The 21,444-nt window shown below is 37.4% G+C and overlaps 1 protein-coding gene and 1 non-coding gene across 3 annotated transcripts in view; both read left to right on the forward strand.

Moving 5' to 3' along the window:
- Nucleotides 1-5,171: 5,171 nt before the first annotated feature.
- Nucleotides 5,172-21,444, forward strand: part of VSIG1 (V-set and immunoglobulin domain containing 1) — a 38,820-nt gene continuing 22,547 nt past the window's right edge. For both annotated transcript variants that reach the window (XM_037065844.1, XM_037065843.1), the window contains exon 1: nt 5,172-5,263. In XM_037065844.1, coding sequence (XP_036921739.1) covers nt 5,215-5,263 — 49 coding nt within the window. In that variant the 5' untranslated portion in view covers nt 5,172-5,214. The remainder of the gene's footprint in view (nt 5,264-21,444) is intronic.
- On the forward strand, nt 12,882-13,007 carry LOC119000728 (small nucleolar RNA SNORA77). The gene has a single exon (XR_005069392.1). It is a non-coding gene; the product is annotated as a small nucleolar RNA SNORA77 (small nucleolar RNA).

Consider the following 21,444-nt stretch of genomic DNA (forward strand, 5'->3'; position numbering starts at 1 on the left):
AATATTCATAATATATATACCAAATTCAGATTAAGATTCATAAACTATAAAGAATATTTCTAAAATATTAAAATATAACTCAATGGGAAAATGGTCTAAGGCCATAAATGCAATTCACAAAGAAAGGAACACCAATTAGGCCAGTAAATCTGTGAAGAAATGTTTGACCCCATTAGAGAAATACAAATTAAAACAAGAATTTTCACACATAATACTAATAAAAATAAAAGACTTATAGTGTTGACAAGGCTCAGGAGAAACAGTCACACTTATACACTCTTAATGGAAATACAGATTTGTAAAGAATTTCTGGTTGATAATTTTTCATAATCTATAAAAAATTAAAATATTCATACTCTTTGATCAAGCAATTTCATTTCTAGGTACCTAATCTACAGAAACAATCACACAAAATGGGAAGATATATAAGCAAAAGGGTGTTCACTTCAATGTTGTTCATAATAGTGAAAAACTGGAAATGACCTGAGAATTTTATAGTAAGAACATGGTTAAATAAGTTGTGGTACGTTCATACTATAAAATACAATGCAGTCTTAAAATGATATGATAGATCTATAGATATTATTGTACATGACAATATTATCTCTTTATTGTCAATGACATAAAGAGATAATAAAAATGATTTTTCAAGGTGAAAAAAATTATAGAAAACATGTATATTATGATTACCTTTATGTTAAAAAACCTCATGTGTGTGTGTGTAAATTCATATACACACTAGAAAAATGCAAAACTCCCATTGCTTGTGAGCATGGCATGGTATTAACATATATGGGTGAAAGAATGCAGATTTTTCTCTTTATTCTCTTTATACTTTGTTCTTTTTTAAATTTTATTTTTCAATTACAGTTTACATTCAATATTATTTTGTATTAGTTTGAGGAGTACAACATAGTCGTTAGACAATCATATACTTTACAAAGTGGTCCCCCTGATATTTCCAGTACCCACCTGGCACCATACTTAATTATTACAATATTACTGACCGAAATCTCTATGCTGTACTTTACATCTCCATGATTACTTCTTTGTTATGTAAAATCTCTTTTTAATTAAATATATTGCTTTTATAATTTTTAAGTTAAGAAATGAGGGCTAAGTCAAATAGTGCAAATTTCTGAAAGTTCCCAAGGAATAAATGTGGAGTCAGTAGCATATTTGTTACAATTACATTGACACTGTGTCACCATGTGCTGTAATCGGAAGGACAGCATCTAATGCGTACTATGTGGCCTTGGCAAAGAGACAGTGTTTCTGAGCTTCCGTTTTCTCACAGACAGAATGTAGATAATACTTGCCCTATTTATTTTATTTTATTTTTTTAAAGACTTTATTTATTTATCTTTAGAGGGGAAAGGAAGGCGAGAAGGAGAGAAATATCAATGTATGGTTGCCTCTCGTGGGTCCCCTGCCAGGAACTGGCCTGCAACCCAGACATGTGCCCTGACTGGGAATCGAATTGCGATCGTGTGGTTCACAGGCCCGTGCTCAATCCACTGAGCTACACTAGCCAGGGCCCTATTTATTTTATTGTCAGTTGTGAAGGTAAAATGAAAAAGCAGTTTAAAAATTATAAATTTCTGTAAATATTTTATATTTAATATTTTATGTGCCAGTTAATGACCCACTTCTTTTGAGCAATAGTCAATAAAATCAAAATTCAGACTGAAACAGAAAGTCTAGATCATCTCTGAGAGTTTATTTTAACTGAATTCTGCCTATCCAAGTTAGGTCCCACATAAGTGTTGGCATTTTACCTTAATATTCTAGAGTGTCTTATGTTTTATAAGATATTCCGGTGCAGATGGGGTTTTTTTTGCAGTAGCCTTAAATCATACTCCTTACTGCAGGTATCCCAGGGCCAACCAACTTGGACATACTGAATTGATGAACAAGCTCGCTTAGTGTTCGCTTTGTACTTAGCACTGTGGAAAGGTGGCCAGATGCCCAAATTTGCCTGGGATCATTACAGTTTACATTCTCCCATGTAATTGTTAATAGTGCCCCTTTCACTCTCAAAAGCATCCTACTTTTATATATGTTCACTTTATTATGCTCACTTTACTACAGTAAGCTATGGGTCATGGAAGGAAACATAAGAAGTCACTGGCTTACTGACTTAGCAATTTTTTACCCCATCCCAGTCCCTCACCACTGGAAAACTCATTACTACCTCAAGGGAAGCCATTATGCAAATAACTGGTCCTTTGGAGACTTGGCGGGCTCAGAGGTAAATGCAGAACCAAGGCTGAGAAGAGCTGGTGTGGACCTCCAGGGGGCTGCCCTACAAGATGTTCTCTATAAAAACCCTCGGACCACTTCTCTTTATTGCATTGCCTAACCCTCTGGACAGAGTTTTATCTAAGGGGAAGCCAAGCATTTTATTTTCAGTAGTGCAACCAGATTGGGGAATGTTCATAGCAATTGATTCCCTTCTGACCTGGAGCTAATGTCTGTTTATACAAGGGAGGGAATATGTTTCTGGAAGAAATAAGGTTGGAAAGAAAAAAGTAATTATGAAGCATGAAATATTCTGGGGAGTAAAATCTTTCCTTAGGGAAACCTAGGTACACAGTAGGTCAGTGAGTCTTGAGGGTGGGGGGCATAAAGTAAGGTGAGTGACAAACACATGCAATATTTATTTGGGAAAAATGCTGCATTGCATACAACCAATGTCTTAGAAAGGTAAAGGAATATTCTTTCTCTGCTGTCTGCTGCTCCTTCTCCTCACCTACTCTATATGGCCCAGTACCCAGAATTCAAGGCAGTGCTACATTATGCACCTAAGTCTGGGAATAAGACTTCTGTTTATAGCATTCCTTCCGTAGTAATGTATATTCTTGGGTCCAGTCATTGAGCTTACCAATGGGGACACACCTTCCTTTTCTTAATTTGAAAACTGCCTATATAAGACCTGGCCCCTGACCTGGAGGGGCTCACAGTCACTAGATTTAGGAGAGGCCTAGTTAATAAATAGGAAACAACTAGAGAGCAATCAAGTGCCAACTGTAAAATATTGGATCTATGAGCAATGCGAGTTTATCCAAAGGGGCGTCCTGACAAGGATGTTACGTGGGCTCACCAAAATTTTCACATAAGACAGTATGACTGATCTGTACTAAGAATATGTTTAGATAATATAAGGGGAAACCCAAAAACTGGAATTTGTTTATAAAAATTATATATTTATTCTTACATGTTTAAACTTCAGTCACCATCAAAGTACTCTTCATTTAATGCAATACAGCTATCAAGATGTTTTTTCCACTGCTCTGAACAGTTTTTGAACTTTTCAATTTTGATGCCTTTTAGTGCTTCTGCCATTTTTTATTTCACCTCTTCCACATCAGCAAAATGTTTCCCTTTGAGGACTTTTTTCATCTGGGGAAATGGAAAAAAAAAGTTGGGTGGGGAGAGATTGGGTAAAGAGGGAGGTTGGGTCACAAGAGTCATGCCATTTTTGGTTAAAAACTACCGAACACTCAGCACGGTGTGGGCAGGTGTGCTTGTCAATCACCCACGAAATGGACAAATGTGTTGAAAGAGTCTTCAAAAAACCTCATTGAAGCCAAATGCAGCCTCTCACAGCAACACCAGCTGGTCCACTGATACAGATGCATTCCTAAAACACTCACCTAGTGGGGGAAGCCTGTACTTCAAGGGTCCCATCCTCCAGAAGATAATTACTTTTGGGGGTGGGGGCTCATACAAGGAAGGAGAAAATTTAAGTAAGACACCTGCAACCAAGCTTTAGCACCAGATAGGAGCATGGACAGCAAAGGCTGTGAGAAGAAATCAGGCCTCATAGAAGCAAAAGTCTTTCTAAGAAGCAGTAGGAAATTGGCTTGGCTAACGTGAGATGGGGTAAAACATTTCCCATAAATTACAGTTCATAAAACATATCTCTGAAACTTGTACATATTTCATTTGACTGAATACTTTGAGGCAATAAATCTTGAGAGCATTTTTCAGGTGGATTAATATGTCTTAAATTAAAAAGAGGTGAAGACAAGATTTGGGAACGTGGGAATACAGATTAAGGACTTGGGATTTGATGAAATAGTTCATAATGCTGTTATTGAAGAAGCTTGATCAGGGTTGCAACATTGGTGTGTGGTTGGTACACAGGATGAAAGAGGAAGAAGTCAGGGAGACCATTTAGGAAACTGCTACAGTAGGCCAGGGATTGAGGATCTGGACCTGGTCCATGATGGAAACAGCAGATTGGAGAAAGGACAAATCTGAGAGCCATTACAGAGATGTAAACAGCAGGACTTTAATACTATATGGGAAAAGACAGAGGAAGCCCTTACATATTTGAGGGTAACATAGGCACAAGAGGAACACTGTTAGAAGTTCTTGTTCACATGAATGCTTCTCACCTGTGCAACCTCCCATTCCCTCCTATTGAACCTCCTTTCCAAGGAAGTCTTGTAGCCCCTATTCAGTACAAAAATTCAGACTCATTCAATGGAAGTCTTAAAGCATTTTTCCCTCATCTGATTTTGCAAAATTAGGTAAGTGAATAAATGCTGTGAGTTTTCTAACCCAGGAGACAGAAGCATGGAATTCATTTCACTGCCAGTTTTGGTGGAGGGTAGTGAGAACTGGCAGGGCTTCAAAAAAAGTGTGACATGTCCAGAGTTTATTCACATAGAAATTATTTTTTTGCTTCATAATCCCTGCACTTTTTCTGTGAACTCCGTCTCCTGAGAAAATCTTAGAGCACCAATTTACTAACCTAATTTGTAAAAGGATGTTACTGAATCAGTGCTTTAAGACTTTTATGGAAATATTTGAAATCAATTAGCCTTGTCAACTTTTATTTGCACAGGCTCTCTTCCAACTGTATCTTCCCCCCTAAGTATAACTTTTAATAAAATTGATTTTAAACAATAAAACTTAGAGAATCTGTGTACAAAGAACTTGAAGAATTTAAATGCATGGGTTTATTATTAACATAGTAGCAAATATATCAAGGAAACACACCCCATGAAAAGTGTTTCAAAGAAACAGAAATCTGCTCTGCAAAAGCTCTGTACCCAATACGCAAGCCTGAAAAAGCTTGTTTGTTCAGTGATGCCCACAGATAAGCCTGCCCAAACCTCAGTGTGATTAAAGAAGCCAGTTTGAGACGCAGCCTAGCCCAGGCAAGCTGCTGGTCCCCAGCTGCACTACACGAACTTGAACACAATGGTGTTCGCATTTTGGAACGTCTTCCTGATCCTAAACTGCCTTGCAGGTAAGGAAGGAATCGCCAAACCACCAAAGAAAATTGGGAATGGAGTTTTATTTTAAACTGAAATTGTAAATTTTTACAGAGAATGTTCCCCACCTGTACCGGAACAGAATTATGATTAGTATTCTGAGTAAAATAGCATTCAGAAATGTTGCTTAGCAAATACGTGCTATGCTGACTTGGGAGATGGGCAGCCTGTAAATAAAATTGTTTTCTGTAGCTTCTAAATTTAAACATATTTTTAAAGACAAATCACAGAAGCTTTTTTTTTTTTTTGAGTTTGGAAACTGAACAAATGAACTTACTCAGAAGCTCAAGCTTATGTTAAGGATTTTTTGTTGTTGTTTTTACTTGAGTATTATTTCCTTTAACCTCCCCGTGATGGACCTAATTTGCTACAGCAGGCAGAGCCTGGCTGAGAGGCCCTGCCATGCTTTCCTATCTAACACTTCTTAGGGACTTGTACTTTTTCAAGCCTAAGGCCGTATGTTGGGAAATATGTGAGTGGTTTATCATTGTGCATGATATGGGTATTTTCAGGGATTTGAGGAGAAAAAAATCACTTTTAGAGTTAAAACGCTGATGTTGGTTAGACTCATAAGCGATCGGTAGTTCAGAAAAATTCCTTGGCTAGTTTTTTCAAATACCAGATATATTTTGAATTTAGCCTTATATAATTAGGTCAATGGTAGATAAAATCATATACTTTCTTCCCCAAATTATATATTTTTAAAGATATTTTATTTATTCATTTTTAGAGAGGGGAAAGGGAGGGAGAGAAACATCAATGTGTGGTTGCTTCTCACACGCCCCCTATTGGAGACCTGGCCAGCAAGCCAGGCATATGCCCTGACTGGGAATCTAACCTGTTACCCTCTGGTTTGCAGGCTGACATGCAATCCTCCTTTGAAATTGCAGTCCTAAATTTTGTTTCAATCCAGAACTAATCTTTATTTTGCTACTTATTCACAGTTTTGTTAATGTAGAGATTTTTCTGCCCTTTTTCAGTTTTTAAGAATTTCTCAGTTTAGAGAAAGTTGATCCAAAGGAAAGGGAGGTTTTTTTCCCCTGACAGAATCATCTCCATGTTAGGACTAAATTTGCACAGTTCACTATGCACATGTGGCTATTTAATTTAATAAATTCAAATTAAATAAAATTAGAAACCCAGTCCCTCAGTTATACTAGCCACATCTCAGGTGTTCCATAACTACATGTGGGTAATGGCTACTGAATTGGACAATACAGAGATAAAATATTTCCACCATCATAGAAAGTTCCATTGCACAGTGCTGGGCTAGAAGGTGATCTCAGAGGTTTAAGTAATGTGTACCAATGGAATGATGTAAGATTTTTTTAAAAGTTCATCTGAAAATCTATAGTTCTTAGCTCTGAATTATATTGTCACTGTAATAGGGATGGACAATTTCTGAAAACCATCTTTTCTTCAGAATCTAAGAGTTTATTATCATCCTGACTATTGGGAATCTTGGCAATAAAGTGGTTTGGATGTATTGTCTTGCCAATTGTTACCTATTTATAGGACAAAGTGTATATTCTTAAAAACATATTATCTAGCGGTAGATTTGGATGTTACTATCTTTATTCCAAGGTGATGTTGTTGAGCTTTTACAGATCTCAAATTATTTATATGTCTTCTATTTTAAAAAGTTTAAAACCTTTGAATCAGATTTATAGTTCCCAAATCAAGGTGTATACACTTAAATCAAGGGATTTTCATGTGCCTCCATTTTGGTCTGCACTATAAATGGCTTCCTACCACATTGGCATGGCAGGCAGAAATTGTGTCTGTCTTGTTCATTTTTGTTTTCCCAGTGTCAGCACTGTTTGTGGCACAGATAGGTCCTCAACAGATATTTCTTGATAGGCACCATGTCCTTTTTCATGGCTTGTCTTTTGTGGGAATCATGTTTACTCTTCCTTCAAGGAATTTTGTTGAGAACAACCCTTAAAATTTTTGTTGCTATTGTTGTTGTTGGCCATATGTGATCGTAGGTTCCCACCATTAGCCAATTTCATAAAGATATTGGGACCAAAACTAGAGGACAGAAATGATAGCCAAATAGTATTTTTGATATCTCTATTTTTAGAGGAAAGTTTCTGGGAACTTTAATGGCCATCAAATCCCCTTTCTATCCTTTGTTTTTCCTTTTAGTTTGGATACTGTAGCCAGAGATGAATATGGCAAACTTCCAGGAGAAACAAGATGGGCTTTTGAGGGTGGGAGAGTACCACTAAGCTTTCTCCAATGAAGTTTTGACCAGCAAAAGTAGCTGCTTTCTCTAGACCAATTTCATTTTAGGGAGAGGCATTATGGAAACAAGAAAAACATGGAAAGAAAACATTTGGGAGGGAGAAACTTCATGGAGTTAGAAGGTGTTTCATTGTTCCTGGCTGGGTGGCTCAGTTGGTTGGACTGTTGTCTCATGAACTAAAAGGTTGTGGGTCCAATTCCTGGTCACAGTCCATACCTAGGTTGCAGGTACAATCCCTGGTTGGGGCACATACTGGCAGCAACTGATCAATGTTTCTCTCTCACATCAATGTCTCTTTTATCCTCTTCCTTCCCTTCTCTCTAAAACCAATACACAACATCGGGTAAGGATTTTTAGAAAAAGGTGTGGCTTTGGTGTGTGCCCTAAAGCATTTCTCTCAATTAATCAAGACATTGCTTGCCATATAAACAGTCTGGCAGAGAAGCATCTGGACCAGATGGCCTTGCTGCGAAAGAGAACATGACTATAGATTCCAAGAAACAAGCAGTAATCAGTACAATGGTTGGCTTTTTCTTTAAAATTTTTCAAAATGTTTGTTCCTTCCCTAACTTCCTTTTTCCTGATTGCTGCCATTAAGAAAAACAAAATTAAAAACTCTTTGGGTATGCAAACTTGGGATGGAAGCCAGGAATTTGTCCTTCTGTACTATTTCCTCTGATCTTCCTACAATTTCTATATCCTCATCCCACTTCCACACCTTGTCTATAACCCTGCAGAGAGCAAGGGTTTTCACTCCAGCACCCCTGTAACACAGAGAGCATCTTTTAAATTTGACCTTTTCTTCTAATACCTAGCTGACAGTCTTATGTTCCATCCTGGAGAACTTCAGTATTCTTTAACTTTGCAATGAATATAGCCAATTATTTAGAAAAGCTAATGACTCTACAGTGTTACCTAAATTATCCTCTATAACAGCTCTTTGGAAAATGTTTATGTAGTACTGAGAATTTCAAATACAGTGGGCTGGATTTTGAGGTAGGGAGCTTTTTGATGTTTGTTTGAATCACATGGGTAGCTCACCCTTTTTTAAGGCCAACAGTTCTTAAAAATTTGTGGTCTCGGGTCCTTTTTACACTTTTAAAATGCAAGGGTGATTTCTGGCTTAGACAAAATGGCATAGACCTGTTTCTCCTTGTTTCCCCTGCTAAGAACAAGTACAAACCATTCCTGGAAATAAAGCAAGAAACAACCAAGGGGGAACTCTGAAAGATTATTTAAAAAAAAAAAGCTTTGGACTCTGAGAACAATAGAGGGACAAGGTATCTTACATCTCTTCACCCAACAGAAGTGAACTCAGGCATGGCATTTCCTGATGCTAACCTAGCAATAAAGAGCAGCACACAGGTAGATTCACTCTTCCCCAAGATGGAATGGGAGTCCCTCTGACATCAGATGAGCCCAAAACCACTGGAAAAAGGGAATCATCAGAAGTCCCACCAATAATAGTAGACAATGGAAGCATGATCTTTCCTCACTGGACTTGAGACTCCTCACTTTCACACAGAGATACTGCGGTTCTAGGATGAACAGACAAGAGGGATGAAACCACAGCAGTGCCGGGTTCTGGAATGCTCTTTGTCTTTGTGGGTCTGAGACTCTCTCCCTGCAACAGAGATACTAGGAGTCTCATTGTAACAATCCCCCACTGAGAGATGCTGAGCAACCTGACCTAGGAAAACACTTCCACTCCCTCAGACAACAGGATCAGGGAAAACCAAAACCCTAATAACATAAGATAAACCAAAAAGACCACAACAACACCAGGAAAATGCTGAAAATTAAATTAGTGTTAGAACCACAGCACAGAAAAGTAAACTCAGGTTTTTGTGCAAAACATAAAGAAAATATAAAATAGAAGAGACTGTCTGCTGGTCCAGGTTCCAGCCAAGATGGAGGCATAGGTAGAAACCCTTCACTTCCTTGAACAACCAAAAGAAAGATAATGACTAGTCTAAAATCAATTTTTTAAAAAACAGAAGTACCAGAAAATCAAACCACATGGAACTCTGACAACCAAAGAATTAATGAAGCAGTCAAGACCAACCTGACTGGTGCACCGAGACAAAAAAATATGGCCCAAATGAAAGAAAGAGCAAAACTCCAGAAAGAGAGCTAAGCAAGGAGGAGAAAGCCAACCTATTTGATGGAGAATTTAAAGCCCTGGTAATCAAAATGCTCACAGAACTGACTGAGCTGGGTTGAAAAATGAAAGAGCAAATGAAAGATAACCAAAGTGAAATAAAGGAAAATATTCAGGGAACCAACAGTGACAGGAAGGAAACCAGGACTCAAAGCAATGATTTGGAACAAAAGGAAGAAATAATCATCCAACTGGAATAGAATGAAGAAACATGAATTTAAAAAAAATAAAGAGAGGTTTAGGAACCTCTGGGACAACTTTAAACATTCCAATATCTGAATTATAGGGGTGCCAGAAGGAGAAGAACAACAGCAAGAAATTGAAAACTTATTTGAACAAATAATGAAGGATAACTTTGCCAATCTGACAAAGGAAATAGACTTCTGGGAAGTCCATGAAGCCCAGAGAATCCCAATGAAGTTGGAGCCAAAGAGGAACACACCAAGGCACATCATCATTAAATTACCCAGCATTAGGTTGCAGCCCTGGCTTGTGTGGCTCAGTGGATTGAGTGGCAACCTAGGTGCCCATCAGTAAATGAATGGATAAAAAAACTATGGTACATATACACAATGGAATTCTATGCAACAGAAAGAAAGAAGGAGCTCCTACCTTTTGCAATATCATGGATGGAACTGGAAAGCATTATGCTGAGTGAAATAAGCCAGGTGTTGAAGGACAAATACCATATGATCTCACCTTTAGCAGGAAGCTAAACAACAAAACAAACAAGCAAGCAAAATATAACCAAAGACACTGAAATAGAGAACAGGGGGACAGCAACCAAAGGGGAGAAGGGAGGGAATTCCAGGGGAAATAGGGGAGGGATTTAGAGGAACAAATATACTTTATATTTGTTACAGGGACAACAACTAAGAAGGGTGGAAATGGGAGGGAGGGGGGAGCACCGGGGGTGGAATGGGATGGGAGTAATAGACAGAAAACTTTATTGAAAAATAATTAAATAAATTTTAAAAAATAAAATAAAATACCTAAGATTAAAGATAAAGAGAAAATCTTAAAAGCAGCAAGAGGAGAGGAGAAAGTTGCCTACAAAGGAGTTCCCATCAAACTATCAGCGGATTTCTCAAAAGAAACCTTACAGGCAAGAAGGGGCTGAAAAGAAGTATTTGAAGTCGTGGAAGCAAAGACCTACATCCAAGATTACTTTATCCAGCAAAGCTGTCATTTAGAATGGAAGGACAGATAAAGTACTTTCCAGATAAGGTCAAGATAAAGGAGTTCATCCTCATCAAGTCATTATTATATGAAATGTCAAAAGGATTTATCTAAGGAATAAAAGATGATCAAAAACTATGAACAGTAAAATGACAAAAAACTCACAACTATCAACAAATAAACCTAAAAAAAAAGAAAAGAAAAACAATGAAAACAGAAACTAAGCAAACAAGTGGAAAGGAACAGAATCAGAAAAATGGACAACAGAATCAGAGACATGGAGGGTTTTCAGTGGGGATGTGAAAGGGAGGAATAGTGGGGGAAAAGTACAGGGAATAAAAAGCATAACTGTTAGACATAAAATAGATGGGGAAAGGTCAAAAATGGTATAGAAAACAGAAGTCAAAGAATTTATGTGTACAACTCATGGGCATGACCTAAAGTGGGGGAATGCTGGAGGGTTTGGGTGCAGGGCAGAGAAGGCATAAAGGGGGAAAATTTGGGAAAACTGTAATAGCATAATCAGTAAAATATACTTTAAATAGAGACTGCGAAAAAATATTTAAATAGCAACTTCTTAACATAATGGCCAAAATATCTGTGGGATTTGATAAATGTATAATAGCATGTATCCACCATTATATTGCTGTACAGATTGTTTTCACTGCCCTAAAAATCTTCTATGCTCCACCCCTATCATCCTATCCCCTATTACCTTGCAACCACTGTTTCAATAGTTTTGCCTTTTCCAGAAAGTCTTGGAGTTGGAATCACATGTGTGCAGACTTTCTGGATTGGCTTCTTTCACTTAAGAATATGCATTTAATGTTCCCCCAAGTCTTTATAGCTCATTTCTTTTTAGCACTGAATAATATTCCATTGTCTGGATGTACCACAGTTAATTAATCCATTAAACTACAGAAGAATATCTTGGTTGCCCAAATTTAGACAATTATAAATAAAGCTGCTATAAATATCTGCATACAAAATTTTGTATGGACAGAACTTTCCACTTCTTTGGGTAAATACCAAGGAGTGCTATTGCTGGATAGTATGGTAAGAGTATGTTTACTGTCCAGATGTGGTAAGACATCACAAAACTGTCTTCCAAAGTGGCTCTACCATTGTGCCTTCCCACCAGCAATTAATGAGAGTTTCTGTTTTTCCACATTCATGCTAGTATTCAGTGTTGTCAGTGTTTTAGATTTTTGACATTCTAATGGGTGTGTAGTGGTATCTCATTGTTTTAATTTGCATCTTCCTGATGACATATGATGTGTAGTATCTTTTCATATGCTTAGTTGCTATCTATATATCATCTTTGATGAGATGTCTGTTAGGGTCTTTGGTCCATTTTTTAGTCTGGTTGCTTGTTTTCCTTTTATTAAGTTTTAATAATTCTTTGTGTATTTTGGAAAACCGTTCTTTATCAGATATGCCTTTGGAAAACAGTTTCTCCTAGTCTGTGGCTTGTATTTTTATTCCCTTCATGGTATCTTTCTCAGAGTGAGAGTTTCTAATTTTAATGAAGTCCAGCTTATCTTTTTTTTTTCTTTCATGGATTGTTCCTTTGGTTTTGTATTTAAAGTCATCATCAAAACCAAGGTCATCTAGATTTTCCTTATGTTATCTTCTACCAGTTTTATAGTTCTCCTTTTTACAATTAGATCTGTGACTCATTTTGAGATAATTTATGTGAAAGGTGTAAGGTCTAAGTCTAGATTTGGCTTTTGGACATAGACATCAAATTGTTCCAACATCATTGATTGGAAAAGATTATCATTGCTCCATTGTTATTGCAGTTGCTCCTTTGTAAAAAAAAAAAATATATGTTACCTGTATTTATTTGGATCTACTTATTGGCTCTCTAGTTTTTCCATTGTTCTATCTGTCTATTTTTTATAATACTACACACTCATTATTACCATATGACAGCTTTATAGGAAGTCTTGTAGTCGAGTAGTGTCAGTCCTCCAACTTTGTTCTTCTCCTTTAATATTGTATTGCAGAGTCACTCTGCACCTGGCTGCAGTCCCAGGCAGGTGCTTTTTTCGTCTGCCACAGAAACATTCCAGAGTACTGGAACTGCCTTGACCTGTTGAGGGTGATGCAGCTGCCCTGGGACACAGTGCTTAAAAAAAATTGTGTTAGCTCTCCATGTAAAGTTTAGAATAAATTTGTTAATATCCACAAAAATAACTTGCTGGGATTTTTTATTGAGGCTGCATTAAGTCTACAGATCAAGTTTTGAAGAATTGACATCTTGACAAAATTGAGTCCTCTTATCTGTAAACATGGAATATCCATTCATTAGGTTTATTTTTCTACTTTCTTTCATTGGAGGTTTTAGTTTTCCTCATACAGATCTTGTACACATTTCGTTAGACTTATACTTAAATAGTTCATTTTTGAGAGTGCTGATATAAATGGTATTGTTTTTAATTTAAAAATCCACTTTTCGCTGTTGGTGTATAGTAAAGCAATAACATTTTGCATATTAACCTTGTATCTTGAAGCCTTGCCATAATCACTTATTAGTTGAATGAGTTTTTTGTTGATTCTTTTGGATTTTCTACATAAACAACTATGTTATTTGTCATCTCTTTCACAACTGTATATCTTTTATTTCCTTTTCATGTCTTACTGCATTGGCTAAGATTTTCACTATGAGATTGAAAAGGAGTGGTGGAAGGGACATCCTTGCATTCTCCCTGATCTAAACAGGAAAGCTTCTAGTTTTTCATCACTAAGTACAATGTTAGCTATAGGTGTTTTATAGATGTCTTTTATCAAGTTGGGGAAGTTTCCCTCTATTTCTATTCTTAGCTTATTAAGAGATTTTTTTAAAATCACAAATGGGTGTTAGATTTCATTAAGTGCTTTCTCTTCATCTGTTGATATTATCATGTGATTTTTTATTTAGCCTTTTCCTGTGATGTGTTACATTAATTGATTTTTAAATTATATTTTATTGGTCATGGTATTATAGTTGTTCCACATTTCTCCCCTTTTCGCTCCACTAAACACACCCCACTCCTTCAGTCCAATCTCTACACCATTGTTCATGTCAATGGGTAATGCATATAAGTTCTTTGGCTACTCCACTTCCTCTACTGTACTTTACATCCTCATGGTTACTCTGTAACTACCTATTTTTTAAGCACCTATTCTGTACTTCTTTTTTTAGGATTTTATTTATTTGTTTTTAGAGACAGGGAAAGAGAGAGGGAGAGAAACATCAATGTGTGGTTGCCTCTCATATGCCCCCTGCTGGGGACCTGGCCTGCAACCCAGGCATGTGCCCTGACTGGGCGTGGAACCTGTGGCTCCTTGATTCACAGGCTGGCACTCAATCCACTGAGCCACACCAGCAAGGGCTGTTTGTTCTTCTTAATCCCCTAAACTCCTCAACCATTCTCCACACACCTTTCCATCTTTTTTAAGACTAAATTGTTCATAGATATGTATTTATTGCCATTTTATTGTTCCTAGTTCTAATCTTTTTTTCTTAAATAAGTCCTTTTAACATTTCATATAATAATGGTTTGGTGATGATGAAATTTTTAAATTTTTTCTTCTCTGGGAAGCTCTTTTATCTTAGAACCTTTTGATTCTAAGTGATAGCTGTGCTGGGTAGAGCAATCTCAGCTACAGGTTCCTGCTTTTCACGTCTTTCAATATTTCTTGCCAGTCTTTTCTGGCCTGCAAAATTTATGTTGCAAAATCAGCTGATAGTTTTATGGGAACTCCCCTGTAGGTAACTCATATCTTTTCTTTTTTTAAAGATTTTATTTATTTATCTTTAGAGGAGAAGGGAAGAAGAGAGGGAGAGAAATATCAATGTATGGTTGCTTCTTGTGCATCCCCTGCCAGGAACCAGGAACTTGCCTGCAACCCAGGCATGTGCCCTGACTGGGAATTGAACCTCGATCGTGTGGTTCGCAGGCTCACGCTCAATCCAATGAGCTACACCAGCCAGGGTGGTAACTCATATCTTTTCTATTGCTGCTTTTAAGATTCTCTCTTTTAATCTTAAAAGCAGCAAAAGGAAGGTAGAGAGTTACTGACAAAGAGTTCCCATAAGACTATTAGCTGATTTCTCAAAAGAAACCTTAAGGCAAGAAGGAGCTGGAAAGAAGTATTTGAATTCATAAAAGGCAAGGACCTGCATCCAAGATTACTCTACCCAGCAAAGTTATCTTTTAGAATGGAAGGGCAGATAAAGTGCTTCTCAGATAAGGTTAAGATAAAGGAATTCACCATCACCAAGCTCTTATTATATGAAATGTTAAAAGGACTTATCTAAGAAAAAGAAGATCAAATACTATGAACAGTAAAGAGACAACAAACTCACAACTATCTACAGCTCAACCTAAAACTAAAAAGAAATACAAAAACAAACCAAGCAAACAACTAGAACAGGAACAAAATCACAGAAATGAAGATCACATGGACAGTTATCAGTGGGAAAGTGGGAGGGGGAATGGGGGAAAGGTACAGGGAATAAGAAGCATAATTGGTAGGCACAAAATGACAGGAGGAGGTTAAATAGTATAGGAAATGGAGAAGCCCAAGAACTTTATGTACAACCCATGGACATGAGCTGCATGTCGGGGGTGGGAATGCTGGAGGGTGAGAAGGGTTGTGCAGGGAGGAGGGGGATAAAGGGGGGGAAACTGGAACAACTGTAATAGCATAATCATTAAAACATACTTTTAAAAGATTCTCTAGCTTTAACTTTGGCATTTTAATTATGAAGTGTCTTGGAATGGATCTCTTTTGATCCTGTGCTTTCTGGATTTGCATATCTATTTCCTTCACTGAGGTACAGAAGTTTTCTTTCATTATTTTTTCAAACAGATTTCAAATTTCTTGCTCTTTCTCTTCTCCCGGCGCTCCTATGACGCAGATGTTGGAATGCTTGAAGTTTTCCCAGAGGCTGCTAACATTATCCTCATTTTTTTGGATTCTTTTTTTCTTGCTGTTCTGATTGGTTGTTTTTTTGCTTCCCTATGTTCCAAGTCATTGGCTTGATGCTTGGCTTCATTCACTCTACTGTTGTTTCCCTGTAAATTGTTCTTTATTTCAATTAGTGCATCCTTAATTTCTGACTGGATCTTTTTTTATGCTATTGAGGTCCTCACTAAGTTCCTTGAGTATCCGTATAACTATTTTGAACTCGGCATCTGATCAATTGCTATCTTCATTTTCTTTAAAGATTTTATTTATTTATCTTAGAGGGGAAGGGAAGGAGAGAGAGAGAGAAATATCAATGTATGGTTGCCTCTCGTGTGTCCCTTGCCGAGAACTGGGAACTGGCCTGCAACCCAGGCATGTGCCCTGACTGGGAATCAAACCACAATCGTGTGGTTCGCAGGCCCGCACTCAATCCACTGAGCTACACCAGCCAGGGCTATTTTGTTTACTTCTTTTTCTGGAATTTTCATCTGTTCTTCCATTTGGGGGCCATTTTTTTCTCTGCTCCTTTTTGGCAATCCCCCTGTGTTTGTTTCTGTGTATTAGGTAGAGCTGCTACAACTTCCTGTTTCGGTAGCGTGGCCTAATATAGTAGGTATCCTGTAAGCTCCAGTGGCACAGTTTCCTCTACCTTCCAAGCTGAGTGCTCAGTGTGCCCCCTTCAGGTGGGCTGAGTACATCTGTCTCTTGTAGTTGAGCTTTGATTGCTATTGGCAGGTCAATGGGAGTTATTTACCGAAGGCAGTCAGCTGCAAGTACTGGCTGTGACCACTGACCACCAACCTCTGCTCTCTATGGAGCATAAGCTGTGTAGGAGAGAGTGGTGGTGTTCCAACATGATCTGTAGCTGTCCACTGGGTGCACAGGCTCTGAAGTTTTGCAGGTGGTGCAGGCCAAGGTCAGCCCCTACCTGTGTTTTTCCAAGGGCCATCCTGCCTGAGCTATGAAGCAATCTGAGATGGTTGCTACTTGTGCTGGACTTTGAGATTCCCGGATGAAGCCCAGATGTCAATCTGGGCTGGCTGCTACTAGTGCCAAGCCTGGGGCCACTTAGCAAGTGGTACCTGGGGGCTGGGGGCTCACTGAGACTGGCTGTTCCTTGTTCAAGAGGATTTAGGGAGTTGTGAAGCATGAGCCAAATCCAACCATTCGTATGGAAAAACATCTTGGGTCAGCCCTTAAGTTGGGTTGGACAAAGTTCTGGGGCTCTCCAGGGCAGTACAAACAGTACTATCCAGGCTGATAGTCTGAGATATGGCACCAGCCTGCCAGCTCTGTGGTCTGTCAGAGGATGGTTCAGAAAAGGGCAATGGCCTCTGCTTGCCTTAATTCCAGACACTTCAGTTTCTCCCTGTATGCCACTGGTGCCGTTCAAGTGGCTAACCCAGTGCTAAAGCTCAGAGGGAGTGAGTCGGTGTAAGTCCTGTGTGGTGGTTCTTTAAGAGGAATTACTTAGGACTCCAGAGGTTTCTTCCACCAACTCAGTTCCCACTGGTTTTTGAAGCCAGAAGTTATAGGGACTTATCTTTCTGACACTGGAACCCTGGACTGGGAGTTCTTATGCAGGGTTGGGACTCCTTGCTCCCAAGATATCCTTTCCAAATTTGTCCACTACACATGGATGTGGGACCAGCCCATACTATGTCTTTGCCTTTCTTACTAGTCTGGTTGATATGGTTTCTTTAATTCCATATTTGTCAGGCTTCCACTCAACTCGATTTCTGACAGTTCTGACTAATGGTTGTTCTATATTTTAGCTGTAGTTTAGATGTGGTTGTGTGAAGAGGTGAGCCATGTCTGCCTACACAACCGTCTTGACTAGAAGTATATTAATCGATTTTTAAGTGTTGAACCAGTCTTGCATACCTGGGATAAGTCCCACTTGGTCATGGTATAGAATTATTTTCATATATTGTTGAATTTGGTTTGCTAATTTTTTACTGAGTATTTTTGGAAGGCTATGCTCACCAGTATACCACCAATGCCACAATGAGTATTTTTGTATTTATGTTGGTGAGATGTATTTGAGTTATTGTCTTGTATTGTCTTTGTCTGATTTTAGTACTAGGGTGATGAGACCATCCTATAATGAGTGAGGAAATATTCACTCTGTTCTATCTTCTGAAAGAGATTATAGAGAATTGGTATAATTTCTTCCTTAAATATTTGGTAGAATTAATCAATGAAACCATCTGGACCTGGTGCTTTCTGATTTGGAAGGTTATTGATTATTAATTCATTTTTTAAATAAATATAGAATAGATATAGGCCTGTTTGAATTGTTTACTTCTTCTTGTGTAAATTTTGGAATACTGTGTCTTTCAGGACACTGGTCCATTTCACCTAAATTGTTGAATTTGTGGGCACTGAGTTTTTCTTGTATTTCTTTATTATCTTTTTAATGCCAATAGAATCTGTAGCAATGACCTTTTCTTCATTTCTAGTATTGGTAATTTGTGTACTCTATTTTTTCTTAGCTTGGCTAGAATCTTATCAATATTGTTGATCTTTTCAAATAATCCATTTTGGTTTTATTGGTTTTCTCTCATGATTTCTTGTTTTTCAGTTTCATTGGTTTCTGCTCTAATTTTCATTGTTTATTTTCTTTTGCTTACTTTGGATTAATCTGCTATTTTTTGTTTGTTTGTTTCCTAAGGTGCAATTCTCCATGACTGATTTTAGATCTTTTTTTCTTTTCTAGTATATATTCAATGGTGTAAATTTCCCACTAAGGACTGCTTTTACTACATACCATAAATTTTGATAAGTTGTATTTTTAAAAATTATTTTTTTGTTCAAGTACAGTTGTCTCCATTTACCTCCCACCACTCCCCCCAACCCCAGCCATCCCAACCTCCCTTCCCCAATTCCATTTCCCTTGGTTTTGTCTGTGTGTCCTTTATAGCTCTTCCTGAAAACCCTTTCCCTCTTCCCCCCAGTTATTCCCTCCCACCTCCCCTCTGGTTACTGTCAGGTTGTTCTTAACTTCAATGTCTCTGGTTATATTTTGCTTGCTTGTTTGTTTTGTTGATTAAGTTTCACCTAAAGGTGAGATCATATGGTATTTGTCTTTTTTATTTAGTTCAAGATATGCTTAACTTTCTTTTGAGATTTCTTTTTGACCAATTTGTTATTCAGAAGTATATTATTTAATCACCATGTATTTTGGGACTTTCTGTTAATTTCTTTGTTATTGATTTATACTCTAATTTCATCGTGGTTGAGAACAAACATATGACTTGTTCTTTTAAATTTGTTAAGATTTCTTTTATGGCCTATAACTCGGTCTATCTTGGTGAGTATTCATAACGTTTTGAAGTGTATCTCTTTATGTAGAACACTTCTCCAAGTAACAGCATTGCTTCTCCAAGTAATGCACTTTTTCCCCCAAGCACCCATGGAACATTTACCAAATAGACCATGTGCTTGTACATAAAACAGATATCATTTTTTAAATTGAAATCATACAGGGTCTGTTCTCTGAGCACAATACAATCAAACTAGAAATCAAGAACCAAAAGATAATAAGTCTTTAAATACTTGAGAACTATTCAACATACTTCTAAATGATGTATAGATCAACAATGAAGTCTCAAAGAAAAAATTTAAAAGTATACATAAACTGAATGAAAATAAAAATATAACATACAGAAATATGTAACATGCAACTAAAGCACTCCTGAGAGAGAAATTTATAATACCTAGTGCTTACATTTGAAATGAACAAATATCTCAAGTCACTAACTGAAGTTTCTACATCAAGGATCTAGAAAAAGAAGGACAAAATAATCTGAAAACAACCAGAAAGAAGGAACATATTAAGAGCTGAAGTCACTATGGCTGGTTCAGTGGCCAAAAAAAGTATTATTTCTTCTATGGCTGTGGCTTTCAGCATTTGGTGAGGGTTTTTGTAATCAAAGTTGATGTGGTGAACAAGGCACTGATGGTTTGGAGAGAAAATGGCTTTTATCCTTCAGAATCTGTTTTTGTTCCAGTACCAGAAGTAATGAAAAAGATGGTGGGGCTATTCTTTTTGTGTTGATCACCCCCAAGCAGACGAAAAACAATTTTCTCCTAATCTTGGATGCCAAGAAGTTTGAAGAACTAGGCTGAGCAGAAGTGCCTATGCAAATGCCTTATTGTTTTCATGGCACCTTTGTAATAATCTGACAGAAGAACCACGAGGTCTGGGAAATGGGTTTAAAATGATACGTACTCTATACAAAAGAGAGACCAAAAAGATCACCTCACCTTCAAAAGCATAGGCATCTAGTTTTTAAATTTCTGTTAAAAACAGAATTCAAGAAGTAAGAAAAAGCTGAAGTCAGTGGAATTAAAATAAGAAAACTATAGAGAAAATTAAATGAAATTTAAAAATCTGGTTTTCTGAAAAAGAATCAATAAATGAAATTGACAAACCTCCAGCAAGACTGGTAAAAAATAAAAGCAGATAAGACATGTAACATCAATATTAGTAATGAAATAGGGGATATCACTGTACATTCTTCAGTCATTAAAATTTTTAAGACAGCCCTGGCTGGTGTGGTTCAGTGGATTGAGTGTTGGCCTGTGAACCAAAGGGTTGCGAGTTCAATTCCCAGTCAGGGTACATGCCTGGGTTGTGGGCCAGGTCCCTAGTAGGGGATGCACAAGAGGCAACCACACACTGATGTTTCTCTCTTATTCCCTCTCTTCCCCTCTCTCTAAAAATAAGTAAATAAAATATTTTTAAATTTTTAGGACAGTCATCCCATGTATGCTTTACACAACTATACCCCCCCCATGGTAACATATTTTAAAACTATAGTATAATATCACAACCAGGACACTAACATTAATAAAATCTATTGATCTTATTCATATTTGTCCATTTTGCTTGTCTTTGTGTGCATATATATGCATTTAATTCTAGATAATTTTAATTGAAAGTTATTGGGGAACACAAGGAATTTTTGCTATGTGGGTTATTTGTATTTGTATTTACTGTATTAGCAAGTAAAAAAAAGTTAAACACAAAAATACACAAGCACACATTCCATGAGTTACCAGAGCAGTCACATCATTTTTGTGTAGTTTCTAGAACACTTCACTGTAGACTGATGAGAGGATGAAAGTGAAAAAGAAAAATAACATCTCAGCATTATGAATATAATTTTTTATCTTTTAGTTAACAAAATGGTCTTATAGACAGAGCAACAAACTCATTCTGGTTTTCCTGAGGCTTTTCTGGTTTAAGCACTGAGACCCAGTTTTAAAATGGAAAGTGCTATGTCTAAGGGAACCCCTAGTTCTGTGAAAATGGGATTGATTGTTCCCCATACTCAAGGACCTTTGTGAAGCCCCAGACAACATTTTCAGAACCTCTGTCCAAGGCTATTCTTCCCTTGATCTTAGCCAAAAGGACAAGAAGTGATTGAGGCCATTGTTGCACAGAAGAAATTCCCAGTTCAGTGCTATCACCTCACTATCACATAGGATTTGAGTATATTCACAAAGTAATTTATTAAAAATTCCCTTACCCCATCCCAATTGCTTGCTCAGCTTTCCTATATGGTTCATTCTACTTTATCTTCTTCAACTTGGATTCCTAA

The sequence above is a fragment of the Sturnira hondurensis genome, unplaced genomic scaffold (genome assembly GCF_014824575.4).
Source record: "Sturnira hondurensis isolate 20B ecotype Veracruz unplaced genomic scaffold, ASM1482457v3 Scaffold0016187, whole genome shotgun sequence".
NCBI classification, from domain to species: domain Eukaryota; kingdom Metazoa; phylum Chordata; class Mammalia; order Chiroptera; family Phyllostomidae; genus Sturnira; species Sturnira hondurensis.